Genomic DNA, 13,317 nt, shown 5'->3' with positions numbered 1-13,317 from the left:
CACAGCATCCCTGAGCGCCGGGGGGACGGCACCACGTGACTCTGCCCTGACGTCGTCAGCGAGGATATATAAGTCCCACCCCTGCACTCCTACGTCACTTTTCTTCGGAGAACTTTTCCGCTCCACAACGCGGAGCCATCACAAACAAAACTGTGAGAATACTAGAACAGTGTGCGAAAAACAGAAGGGAAAGAAACAATGGTGAGGAACAGAACCATCCAGAATAGTGCGCAGCTACTGAAAGCAAGCTGGTAGACAAATACAACATCCTCACCGGGGGCAGGAAGCATATGAAAGAATGCGCAACAGACGAAGAAGTCTGCAACCACCGCCCAGAACAAAGAAGTTGCAACGAGAATTCACCCCAGACAACACCAGCAGGAAGGATCTCCCAAAAGAACGGAGGGTCGAGACCCAGCCAAGGGACCTCAACCCCAAGGACTACAAGAGTCAGAAGTGCAAGCCACACAAGGAAGCCAAGCACAAGCGAACCTCTCATTGGAGATCACGGTGCAGGGGCGCAGAACTACCCAGGAATTCATCACCCAATCACCAGAAGTAAGGAATGGAGCAACAACAAGGCGAGCATCCCCCTAGGGAGGGAGTAAGAAAAGGGCACTCGCAGAAGACAGCTGCCCTGAGGCATGCGAGTGCAGAAGACCGAGAAGTGTCCTCGCAGAAACGGGGAGGAATGGTGGGTCATGAAGGACTCTGCGGCTAGAATAGTCTCTACCACATACATAGTTACTAAAGGTAAGTAACTCGTACATCTGATAGAGACTACTAGCCGCAGATTCCTTAACGTAGAATAGATACCCTAGTCATACCCAAAGGGGAGGAGGGTCTGTGAGAGGACCCCCTCAGCCTGGAAAAATACAGGACCCCACAGGGGACGAGTCATAGGGACAGGGAGAACCCCTGTTCCCCTCCAGGCAGAAGAGGACCTCATCAGCTTAGAAGAACACAGAGCCCCCCCAGGGGATGTGTTAAAGAGAGGAGATGAGAGGGGTGGCCCAACCCCCACCAAGTAAGCAGAGCAAGACAAGATTAAGGGAGGACCGTACACCCCAAGCCCTGTCAAGGCACCAGGAACCCCCGCCAGAAGTCCAGAGGAATAGACAACGGCAGAGGAATTCCGAAGAAGAAGAATCACCCCAAAACTCCAAGGAGAAGAGGCATAACAGAGGCAAAGCCCTCCACTGGAACACACACGCAGTGAAAGTGATAGTTGTACCTGACACAGCCTGAAGAGAACGGGCGAGGCAGGAATGACGCCTCAGGCAACAAGGTAAAGCCCCAGCGAAAACAAAGGTAGGAGCAGAAGGACCCACGTCAAGGTCCCCGGTCGAGGACTAGCAGAGCAAGCAGTGCAGGGGACTGCCGACAAGCGCCCGAGCCTAGCGCCAGACCACATCGAGCCCCAAACATGTGCAAGGGCCGGGGAAGTCTCAAACGAACACAAGAAGGGGACCATTCCAGACAGAAACCAACCCATGAAAAAAGTGGGACCAGTGGTAAGATAAGAGGAGGAACAAGTAGGAGGGACCCAGCCGCCAACACAGGAAATCATCCTCCCTGGAACACCAGACAGAGGACCAGGCCGAAACGGCGGACAGGAGGGTGAAACACCGCAGCACAATGCCGAAGATGGCATACCAAGCCAATCAATCTATACATCAGATACCTAGAAAGACAGAACAGAAGCAGCGCCAGCTATGCCCAGGTAGTGATCAAGAAACCGCACCAGTGGAATGCAACGACACCAGGAAAGGCAAGAACCCACAAAAGAGAGTCCACATCCTCCCAACGAAAGGCCTCCACTTCCGCTTGGTCTTCAACCTGAGGCACCGACGGACAGAGCGGGGCCTCATACTCCCGAGCGGTTGCCGGGTGAGGTGAGGTCTTCACCCACACAATGCTGGGAAGAAGACATCCTTCTTTCCCTCAAGTGGACATCTAACCGTTAAAGGTCCTGGTAGATATGTGTCTTTCTACTAGTAATCTTATTTCTGTACACAATAATCACAGTCATGTTAGCAGTAGCTGATTTAAATTAGGTCCTGAAGAATGCCGGGGCATTATCCCCTCGTAGGCAGAAACATGTTGACCGTACTGCATACAGCGCCACATGGTAGTCGTTCTACCTGGCGCAGTTTTTTTACTTTTGACACACTGACTTCTGTTTAAAAAGGTCTGCTCAGAGTCTGTTTAGTCAATTTTATCCATCACTTTTTCTTTGGCACTGCACATTATTTAGTCCACTATATGGCAAACACGATGCTAGTTTTCCGACATCCATCTCTATACAGGCACTATATGGCCGTTGTTTGATATGGATTGATCTGCAATTCCCACGTGACGTAAACTCCACCACATGGGTGGTCTGATGGGTTTTGTACTAGCCCAGTGTTTCCCATAACCACCGGTAACATTGGTTCACATATGTAGCCTACTGCCCCTTTTGACACTGCTATGGTCACACACCACTTTCAGACCTGTTCTGCTCTCTTGTGTATTGTATAGCTACAAGTACCCCACATGGGGTATGACACGTCCCAAGAAAATTATGGGAACCACTCTTAGGGAAGAATCCCGCATCACAGAACAAACTATAAACCCGCGGCAGAAACCACAAAGGCTTAGTAAGCAGCCAAAAAATTACTCTTGCAAAAAAAAAAAAAAAAAAAAAAAAAGGGGGGGGGGGGGGGCTGAACCAGCAGCCAACTAAAGAAGCGGCCAACCAAGGGACCCCGAGGGCACATCAACCCTCAGAAAGTGTAACAGTCACTCCAAACACCAGATTCCAGGAGCAGGTGGGATAACACCTCCCATCAAGTACCGGAGGATCAAGAAACCAGCCTACGGAGGAGGAGGACGGTGGCCCGCAAGAAGACGCTGAATGGCGGAGTCTGCATGAGTATTAAACAGAAGGACCCCGTCAAAGGGCAGATCAACCAGACGATCTCTAATATTTTTGGGAAAAAACAGCATCACGTAGACAAGCATGGCGACGGAATGGCACAGAGTTAGCCATAGCACGGCCAAGAGCATTAGCAACATCCAAGGCCGCACAAAGAATAAACGCGGCCAACTCCCTATCATCCAACACATGGCCCCGTAGATCAGCACGGGCACCCTCATGGGAGACATGAGAAAGAAGGGACTCAACAGAGTCCCACAGGCTGGAAGTAGCTCTGGTCAACACACAAAGTGTTAAGCGCCCGCAAGGCAGCGCTGGAAGAAGCGAAGACATTATGCCCCCATGAATCCAACCACCGGGCCTTCCGAAACAGAGGAAACAACACCACAGGCAAACACGGAAAGGCATTCCGCAGAAGAGGGCCTTGTGTAGAAGGGTGGAAGGAAAGACAGACAGGGTCATGCGGAGCAGGACGGTGGCGATGCAGGAGCGCCTGAGGCACAGGATCGCCCATGGCAGGACGCCTCCAAGCCCCCATAGGAGAATTGTGGAGTGACGCTTCAAAAGGAAGAAACAACTCCCGTCCACCAGAGTCCTGGTGGACAACTTCCAAAAGGTTTTCCGTAGGAAACGGAGTGACAAGTTCACCCATCTGCAGAATAGCAGTGGCTGTGGAAATAGCCCGTACAAAGGCAACACTGGCATCAGCAGGGCGCCGTGGAGGGGAAAGTACTTCCTCCGTGGGCGAAGGCTGCAGACTGAGCCGTCCATCCCCAATTCCAGGGGTGAGCGGCCAGGCCCGGAATAGTGGAGGATCCACAGATGAATGGGGAACCTGAGGGGCCTCGGGGGAAGGTGGAGAGGCCGGTGGAAAAGCCAGCCGCAAGCCACGGAAAGAAGCATTCGAGGATTTAGGCCGTGGGGACGGCGAGGAGCCTTCCCTGGAAGATGCCGGTGAAAAGGCAACAATACAGCGCCCGGTCTCTGGGGAAAAACACACCAACAGATGGCAGACCTCTGGAGAAGAGGGGACCTCTGGAGAAGAGGGGACCTCAGGAGATGGATCCAGAGCCCGACCCCGGGGCCGCTACGTGGAGTCCACCACCGGCGCCTGAATGACGTTGATCGGCGCAGGAGTGGCCACTCGACTTCTGCCACCACATACTCTCCAGGAGAATGGGGCGGGGTTGATGCCGGAAATGCGAAGGAGCGGTGCCGAAAAGGCGCCGGCTCTGCCTCAGACGGGGCAGTCGCCAGCTAAGAGGACCAAAGGGGACTTGGGGACATGCCCGGAGTCCCGGCGATCTCCTGCAACGCCACAGGGAGCCCCGTAGAGATTTGCGGCGAGGCAGGGATGCCTGGCGCCGAAGAGGGGAGCCCCGAAGGGCCTCACCTAGACGACATCACCCTCCTACAACCTCAAGCTGTAACCTTCGTCTCCGGGGCCAGCGACTTCGCGGAAGACCCCGCGTAAGGCAAGGGATCCGCAGACTTTTCAGGAGGTGGTGGAAGGACCAAAGAAGCCTGCAGCGCCCCGGCGTAGGCTGTCATTTGGGCCCTAGTCGCCCCTGCTCAGGGAAACGGCGGGTAAGAAGGCGACAAGCGGGGGCGCATGTCCCGAGGGGAGTTGGCGCCCACCACACAAGGAGGACAGGGCTTCGGAGACAAACTGAAGGACCTACCAGCCTGTGAGCCATGCACTCGGGGTCGTGGCGAGAGACTGTCTCAGACAAAACCGGCAGCTCCTTGCCTCTGAGGTAGGAGATGGACGCTGGGATGACACCGACCTGGACAGACGCGCCAACAGCAACTTCAGCCGGCGCTCCCGCCGTGATTTAGGCTTAAGGTGCTGGCAGGCGTCACACTCCTCCGAGTCTTGGTACTCACCCAGGCATCACATGCAAATCGGGTGAGGGTCCGTCGCCGACATGGGACGTGCACAGGAGGTACACGTCTTGAAGCCCGAAGGCATTCGCACACTATTCCTCTAACGCCAAAGAGTGAAAAAGAAGAGAAGGCCTGAAAACAGGCCAGGACACAATCGGATCCGCGTTGCACGTGGAAAAGAGAAAAAACTGACATAGGTGTGCTGGGCTGGGACTTATGTATCCTCGCTGACGTCAAAGACGTGGACGACGTCAGGATGGAGTCACGTGGTGCCGTCCCCCCGGTGCACAGGCTTGCTCTGGCAGAAAAGTTTTCCGGATCCAGTCTCACGCCTGGGGATAATTCTACGCTAAGGTATCTGAGGCTAGTAGTCTCTATCAGATCTGGATTTTCGTGTTACACATTCCATATTACACTTCCCACACACCCTAGGTGGGCCCAAGGTGAGTGTGTTCGAAGACTTTCACCATCTCGGTAATGCGTAAAGTGGTTAGGGACAGCCCAGGAATCTTTTACCCCATTGGTTAGCTTGTGCCGGACATAAATGTTGCATCTGATAGAGACTACTAGCCCGCACTTGATGGGAGGTGTTATCCCACCTGCTCCTGGACTCTGGTGTTTGGAGTGACCGTTACACTTTCTGTGAGGGTTGCGGTGCCCTCGGGGTCCCTTGGTTGGCCCGCTTCTTTAGTTGGCTGCTGGCTCAGCCACCCCCCCCCCCCCTTTTTTTTTTGGGACAAGAGTGTACTTTTTTGGGCTGCTTACTAAGTCTTCTGTGGTTTCTGCCGCAGGTTTATAGTTTGTTCTCTGATGCGGGAATCTTTCCTAAGAGTGGTTCCCATAATTTACTTGGGACGTGTCATACCCCATGCGGGGTACTTGTAGCTATTGCATAGCTCTGTCTTTCGCTGGGAGGGTGTGGACTCTCCTTTGCGGATTCTTGCCTTTCCTGGTGTCGTCTTATGCCGCTGGTGCAGTTTCTTGATCATTACCTGGGCGTAGCGGACGCTGCTTCAGTTCTGTCTTTCTAGGTATCCGATATATAGATTGATTGGCATGCCATCTTCAGCGTTGTGCTGCGGTGTTTCACCCTCCTGTCCGCCGTTTCGGCCTGGTCCTCTGTCTGGGGTTCCATGGGGGAATGATTTCCTGTGTTGGTGGCTGGGTCCATCCTACTTGTTCCACCTCTTATATTCCGGCTGGTCCCACTTTTTTCATGGGTTGGTTTCTGTCTTGTATGGTCCCCTTCCTAGGTCGTTCAAGACTTCCCTGGCCCTTGCAATTATTTGGGGCTCGATGTGGTCTGGCGCTCGGATCAGGCACTTGTCTGCGGTCAGCTGCACCGCTTGCTCTGCTGGTCTTTGACCGGGGACCTTGACGTGGGTCCTTGTGCTCCTACCTTTGCTTTCGCTGGGGATTTTCAAGACTACACCTTTCTACCCAAGTCTGCCTTGTTTCCTGAGGCGTCATTCCTGCCTTGCCCGTTCTCCTCAGGCTGTGTCAGGTTCAACTATCCCTTTCACTGCGTGTGTGTTCCAGTGGAGGGCTTTGCCTCCATTCTGCCTCTTCTCCTTGGAGTTTTGGGGTGATTCTTCTTCGGTATTCCACTGCCGCTGTCTATTCCTCTGGACTTCTGGTAGGGGTTCCTGGTGCCTTGACAGGGCTTGTGGTGTACTGTCCTCCCTTCGTCTTGTCTTGCTGTCCTTACTTGGTGGGGGTTGGGCCACCCCTCTCATTAATACATCCCCTGTGGGGCTCTGTGTTCTTCTAAGCTGGTGAGGCCCTCTTTTGCCTGGAGGGGGACTGGGGTTATCCCTGTCCCTATGACTCTGCCACTGTGGGGCCCTGTATTTTTCCAGGCTGAGGGGGTCCGCTCGCAGACCCTCCTCCCCTTTGGGTATGACTAGGGTATCTATTCTACGTTAAGGAATCTACGGCTAGTAGTCTATCAGATGTACGAGTTACTTACCTTCGGTAACAATGTATCTGGTTGAGACGATTCTAGCTGCAGATTCCTTCACGACTCGCCCTTCCTCCCCGTTTCTGCGAGGACCCTTCTCGGTCTTCTGCACTCGCCTGCCTCAGGGCGGCTGTTCTTACTCCCTCCCTAGGTGGATGCTCGCCTTGTTGTTGCTCGATTCCTTCTTTTAGGTGATTGGGTGATGAATTCCTGGGTACTTCTGTGCCCCTGCACCGTGGTCTCCAAAGAGGGGTTTGCACGTGCTCGGCTTCTTTGTGTGGCTTGTACTTCTGACTCTCGCAGTCCTTGGGGTTGAGGTCCCTTGGCTTGGCCCCGACCCGCAGTTCTTTTAGGAGATCCTTCCTGCTGGTGTTGTCTGGAGGTGAATTCTCGTTGCTCTTCCGTTCTGGCCCTGGAACCCTTCTTTGTTCTGTGCGGTGGTTGCAGACTCCTTCGTCTGTTGCGCATTCTTTCATATGCTTCCTGCCCCCGGGGAAGATGTCGTATTTGTCTACAGGCTTGCTTTCAGCAGCTGCGCTCTATTCTTTCATTCCGTGACTTGTTGCCTTAGTACCTGGCACTATTCTGGATGGTGCTGTTCCTCACCATTTTTTCTTTCCCTTCTGTTTAGCTGGGTTTTTGCTCACTGTTCCAGTATTCTCACAGTTTTGTTTGTGATGGTTCCGCGTTGTGGCGCAGAAAAGTTCTCCGAAGAAAACTGACGTAGGAGCGCCGGGGTGGGACTTATGTATCCTCGCTGACGTCACGGACGTGAATGAAGTCAGGGAGGAGTCACGTTGTGCCGTCCCCCCGACGCGCAGGGATGCTGTGGCAGAAAAGTTTTCCAGATCCAGTCTCACGACTGCGGATAATTCTACGGTAAGGAATCTGTGGCTTGAATCGTCTCTATTAGATACATCGTTACAGAAGGTAAGTAACTCGTACATCACCAGCCACCCACTTTAGAACACTGCTGGAACTGAGGCAAAACAGAAGAGAGCAGTAACCTGATAGGATCCCTGTAGGACTGGACCTGCTTCCTCTTGCCCCTTAGACAAAGAAGTGTACTCCAAGGGTCATTAGGCTGACCTCCTGTTCCAAGCTACAGGGATACAACAAGCGGCCTTTTCTGCAACTGCCCAGCTTACCAATGGCAACTGGATGTGGACTGGACCCTGCTGTTGATCTCTTTCGGACACCATTTGAGGATCTAAGTGCCTCCCATAAGTGCACTCCTGTGATGAATAGGGACTTAAATGACTATGTCAGAAGGTAAAATCTTTGACCAGGACGAGCCTGGTTGGTGCATCAGCCTTTTTTTCCATTGCGGTCTGTCGCAAATTGTGCCCAAGGACCAGTCTGCCATGACCAGCGACTAACATTGAACCCCCGAGATTCTTAGCACTATTCCTTGGAAGAAATATTACAAATTCATATCTCAGGTTCCTCTTATTGAATTTTTGTCATTTTGTTTATGAAATTTTCCTCTGTTTTCCAAAGTAAGTGTGGGATTTTCTATTGTAAAGCATTTTTTGTTTATTACTGTTTTGATATTGCATGAATGCTTTAGTTAAGCTGGTCTGCTGTGTGCGATATCAACCAAGAGTTTGAGCTCAGATTAATTTACTGACTTTAAAGATTCCTCCTCACAAGGGCTATGGTTGTGGGTAGTAACCCACCCCAAATAATAATCAATTTCCTAACAAATGTTTTCTGTTGAAAATGTTGGTAATTATTATTATTTGGCATTTTTACAGTGTACGTTATCCCATTAGTAGACAAGGCAATATTTCGCAAGTGTGTCATATGGAACAAAGGCAACCCTGTCCCGTCCTCGAATCTGTGCCCTATATCACGTAATGTGGTTTTCTGTAGTTTCATGCTTGGGACTATGGTCATGTGATGTTTTTTCAACGATTTAATGATTAAGCTAATTAGTGGTATCCAAATCTGGAAACATCCTGATCAAAGACAGTTGGCAAGTACATAGCTCGGAGACTGTGTAGATCATGAATGATGTAGGACAGAAGAAATTTGGAACCCGTGACAAAAGAAAACCCACATCCTACTTTGTGGTAACTAAAAGTTTTTAATCCAGTAAAAATAATAGAGCCCCTCCTCATGTGAATGCCTTTAATTTAGATTGCCAAAAGAATTACAATGATAAAATCAGAAATTGAAAAAGAAGGACATCAGAGTCACTTCTATTAGAAAAAGTAAATCAATTCTGCATGGGGCATTTTTTTAGGTAGATTTTTAAGTGAAAACAAGACACACTTAAAGAAACTGAAGCAAAAAGCTCATCTTGTGATTGTGATACATCGCCTTGATTTAGGAAAGCGCAATGCGAATCTATGGTACCTGTTATGATGATTGCAGGGACATCCAGAATGTTGCCATATGAAGCGGTTTTACGATGGCCTGGTTTAGGCTTGGTATAGGCTGCAAAAATACACAGACACAGGACACATGCAAACTACTACAAATGGTTTGAAAGCACATTGATATAAGCAGTGTAAGTTTTCACTAACATACGACCACTAACAACAAAAGGGAGTCATGCAAAACTATTCCATGCAAACTCAATATTCCATCCATGCACAGAAGGGGGACTTTGTTAGTACATCTAATCAATACAACATCTAACAATGCATAACAAGGAGCAAATTAGTCTTTTAGGCACGTTACTATATGGGTAAACTGCAAAAAGAGGAGGAAACACACAAAGCAACACTAATGTGCAAGAAAAATCCTACTTTTCTCAGAGTTTGGTTTGCTATTGACTGGAAGCTCAGTTAAATTTAATGAATACGTGACAACTGGCGAGAATGGGATTGGTTACAGAAAATAATTTCTGTAGCTTTATGCAACATAAGGCCAAAGGCCATGATTCACAATGCTGTTTCTGGGAGTAGTTGTGCCTTACTTCTGTCTTAGCTATGGACTACTCCTGAATATCCATGTCAAATTAACAAATTATTTTCAGTGGTGGTTCTGCCTTATTCCAGAATTAGGCAAAACCTACTCATGATTTCCAGGAGTAAGACAAGAAATACTCTTGGAGTGGATTAGTAAAACTTTTCATCCATGAGCAAGCATGCTCTATGCCAGGACATTGTGAATAAGTCAACCCAAGTCTGGAATAATACAACAAGTCTAGGTAAGGCTTTGTGAATTATGCAAGGACATCCAGGAGAAATTCAAAACCTAAGAAAGGAGTAAGATATATCTACACAGCCTAAATCATGTGGGAACCAGGTCCAAATGTTATTTGGAGAATACCACCAAGCTTCTTGGCTAGATATTTTACTTAGGGTGACAAGTGCAAAAAAAACAGATGATGAAAGGAATGCTGAACAAATCCAACATTCACCCTGTCTGGGAAGAGTATGCCCAGACTTGGGTCCCGTGCTCACTGTGCCACTGGAATCAAGCTAGCCAGGCTGATGAGGGGTGAGACCCCGAATGTGGTCCCAGGATGCTCATTTCCGATCCAGGGAGGACCAGGCCTGGCAGTTCGGGCTGGACTGTTCCCATGAAGAGCAGGGTCCAGACGGATTTGCATAAGGCTGGGTCAAACGATGAGCAAAACATGATGGATTAATCTCACATCTGTGACTAGGGGGTGAGGGTTTGCATTGTTCAGCATTCCGTCCTTCATCTGTTTTTTTTTTAGATGTTTTACTGTTCTACTTCCTTCAGAAAAAATCACATGGCTGATAATTTAAATTAAATTCCAAAACATGGAGTGCACATTCTGTCATACAACTGCAGATATAGTTCAGCTTCTGAAACTGATCTCAATTTAGTTGAAACATAATTACAACAATATATATTGGTGACAGTAGGTCATGATGCAATAAGATCAATATGAGAAAAAACAATTCAGGCGGAATTTGTGACTTACATTTTCGTGTCGTTAGGCAGCACAAATCATGCTTATAAGATCCTTTTTGTGCCAGTATGCAGAAATGAAGTAAATTTCAATAAAATAAGAAGATTTGATCCTTTCAAATCACATTTCTTTTTCAAAGCATTAATTCATTTAATAAGCTATCTTCAACAGGGATAGCTTTATCGAGAACTAGAATCAACATGAATTTTACAACACTGCATGCCCCAAATAAACTTCACTTTTACTGCGTACATGGATTGGAGCCTTATTGGCACAGGTTGTGTATGAACATCTCTAATGCACTTTAAGCTAAACATGTTGGCACACCTTTAGATATTTGTTGAGACTGACATTTAAAGCTGCAAATAGCTGAAGATTAATATTTTCCTCAGGGCATTTCAGAAAACAACATTAAGGGCAGAGAGGAAGTTCAGACTCATCTGATAAGCTTCGAACACAGAAATGGAAGGTATAGAAAATGCTGTTTTGTAGGCTCTCATTTTCTTTATTAGTAAGCCCCCCCTTAAACTCTCCATAACAAATAAAGCATTGCAAAAGAAATGGCCCTCCCTGTCTTTTTTTACCACCGACTTTTCCAAGTAGGTCTCACTTGATTGCAAACATAGGCTTATGGGGTAAAGTTAATTTTATGATGCGTTCACTCCTAGACCATTCGAATTCTCCAATTCCCAGCTAGCTACTTGCCGGTCACTTAACAGGAAGATCAGAAATAACTTTTCAAAGCTTCAGTTTAGATCTTTGCATACTGGCATGGTGCATGCATCGCAAAATACACGTCAACTTTATCCCACTCCTATATCCCCGGTTCCTCCTATCCCAAAACTGGCAGGAAAATTCTCCTAATTTCGATGAAAATAAATCAATGATGAAGGACTGGTGCACCCTTCGCACTACTATGTCTGTTGAAAAATGTTGTAGGGCTAAGAAGCACAAATGACATGCATTTGATCAATGCATCTTGCGGATGGTATGGTAATAGGGAAATATTTCCCATAAAAGCAGCTCTTGGCTCACAAGGCTTGAGCATGAGAGCAGATACAACTATGGTGAGCGGCCATCACGGGGTACGCCACCTGACTTGGTATAAAATACATCCCAAGCCATTCAGATGAAGCCTGATTACTAAAATGGCACAAAACCGGACATTTTTTAATGAAACACAAGGTAGATATTCTTGAAAAAGTTAAGTGGAAACCGCTGATCTTGTATTGGGCCATGATGGAGGATTTCCTGCCAACTGACAGAACTTCTAAATTGTCGGAGATAGGGCCTTGATGATCAAAGCCTAGCTCCTCAGGAACCAGATGCTCAAACCGAAAAATTCTAGGGGGGTGCCCAATGCTGTTCATAACCAGCAAGTCTTGCCTCAGTGAAAGTCAACCGGACCATTGGTAAAGGACAATAGCGAATGAGGCCAGTTTGGCCAACAAAATCACTGTGAAGCCATAGGTGACCTGATGGTTAGTAGTCTCTTAGGGATCTTCAACTAATGCCCATCCAAGAAGAACAACTGTTGCAACTCTTGTCTAGATACACTATGAATGCCTTAAAAAGTGTGCCATGGATTGTCTGCTTCGACCCCCATTTGTGGGATGCATGGAGACACATTTTTAAGTTGTCTGCTCACAGATGAAGAACCTTTGTAACATGGAAACCTAAGAGATAATCCTTGTCCGAGTTTCACTGATAGCAGGCAGAATTGTGAAAATTTGTTTTTTCCATTTGTTCTAATGAAGTTAATGGCTATATGATAATTAGTGTTCTCCACCCTCACCCCCACTTGGCTCTGTTCATATCTGCCTTTAACTAAGAGTGCATTCAGATGAATCAGATCTGTCCCACAGCCAATATAGAACATGTCTCAGTACCGCCCTCACCTCAGCTTGGCTTGGCTTTAAAGAACAACCACTATGCAGGACAGCCGCAGTGTGAAACCTCTGGACCCACAAGGCTGTTATGGCGCTGTACTCTACACAGAAATAGATAAACAGTCTCCTTGACAGAGGAAAACATTCTGGGGCCATCAGCTAGGAAATGCCTGTGTGGATGGTGCTAGAGAATTCTGAGTAATTCACTGAGGACCCAAAATTACAAAAGGGTCCGACTAGTAGGGCTAAGTTGTTTGCAGCCAAGATTCTGGAGGACACCAATACTAGGCAAATATCCAGATATGGGTAGAAGCAATTTTCATTCAGCCCTAGGGACAGTGTTCTTTAGTGTCAGAGCAGGTTTCCAGCAGCGGGCCGATATACCACCTGAGAGTATTATGGACTGGGATATGAAAGTATGTGAAATGTAATTAAAGTAATGCACTCTTGGACAGTGTAATAATATTTTCTTTAAATAGGAGTAAGAGAGTCTCTGTTAAAATCACGTTCTCAAGCTCCTTGTGTTATGTATTTACTTATTGAAAAGAAGTACTGCTCTTCTCTCCAATACATATCTTTAGATGCCCTTTCTTTTAATTCATTTAAGGTTTGGCAGTGACAATATAATTCTTGTACTGCTGTGACTCCTTATCCATTGAGGAATCACATTTTTGGAGTACATGAGTGAAAAATTCAGACATACTTGTCAGCACATGTATAGGCTGGTGTTCATGATCCTAGAACTGTTATCAGTTATGTCCCTGGG

General features: G+C 48.0%; 1 protein-coding gene across 5 annotated transcripts in view; it reads right to left on the bottom strand.

Annotated features, from left to right (window-relative positions):
• The window catches only part of MAP3K7 (mitogen-activated protein kinase kinase kinase 7), a 323,646-nt gene that overhangs the window by 104,236 nt on the left and 206,093 nt on the right, over window positions 1-13,317 (bottom strand). For 2 of the 5 annotated variants that reach the window (XM_078648255.1, XM_078648254.1), the window contains exon 12: window positions 9,129-9,209. The exons of 2 other annotated variants lie outside the window; for them this stretch is intronic. In XM_078648255.1, coding sequence (XP_078504381.1) covers window positions 9,129-9,209 — 81 coding nt within the window. Of the gene's footprint in view, window positions 1-9,128; window positions 9,210-10,674; window positions 10,717-13,317 lie in introns of all 5 variants that reach the window. One more of the 5 variants, XM_078648256.1, reaches the window with a different exon arrangement.

Source organism: Lissotriton helveticus, chromosome 6, assembly GCF_964261635.1.
Source record: "Lissotriton helveticus chromosome 6, aLisHel1.1, whole genome shotgun sequence".
Classification (NCBI taxonomy): domain Eukaryota; kingdom Metazoa; phylum Chordata; class Amphibia; order Caudata; family Salamandridae; genus Lissotriton; species Lissotriton helveticus.
This window is presented reverse-complemented; position numbering and strand designations above follow the sequence as displayed.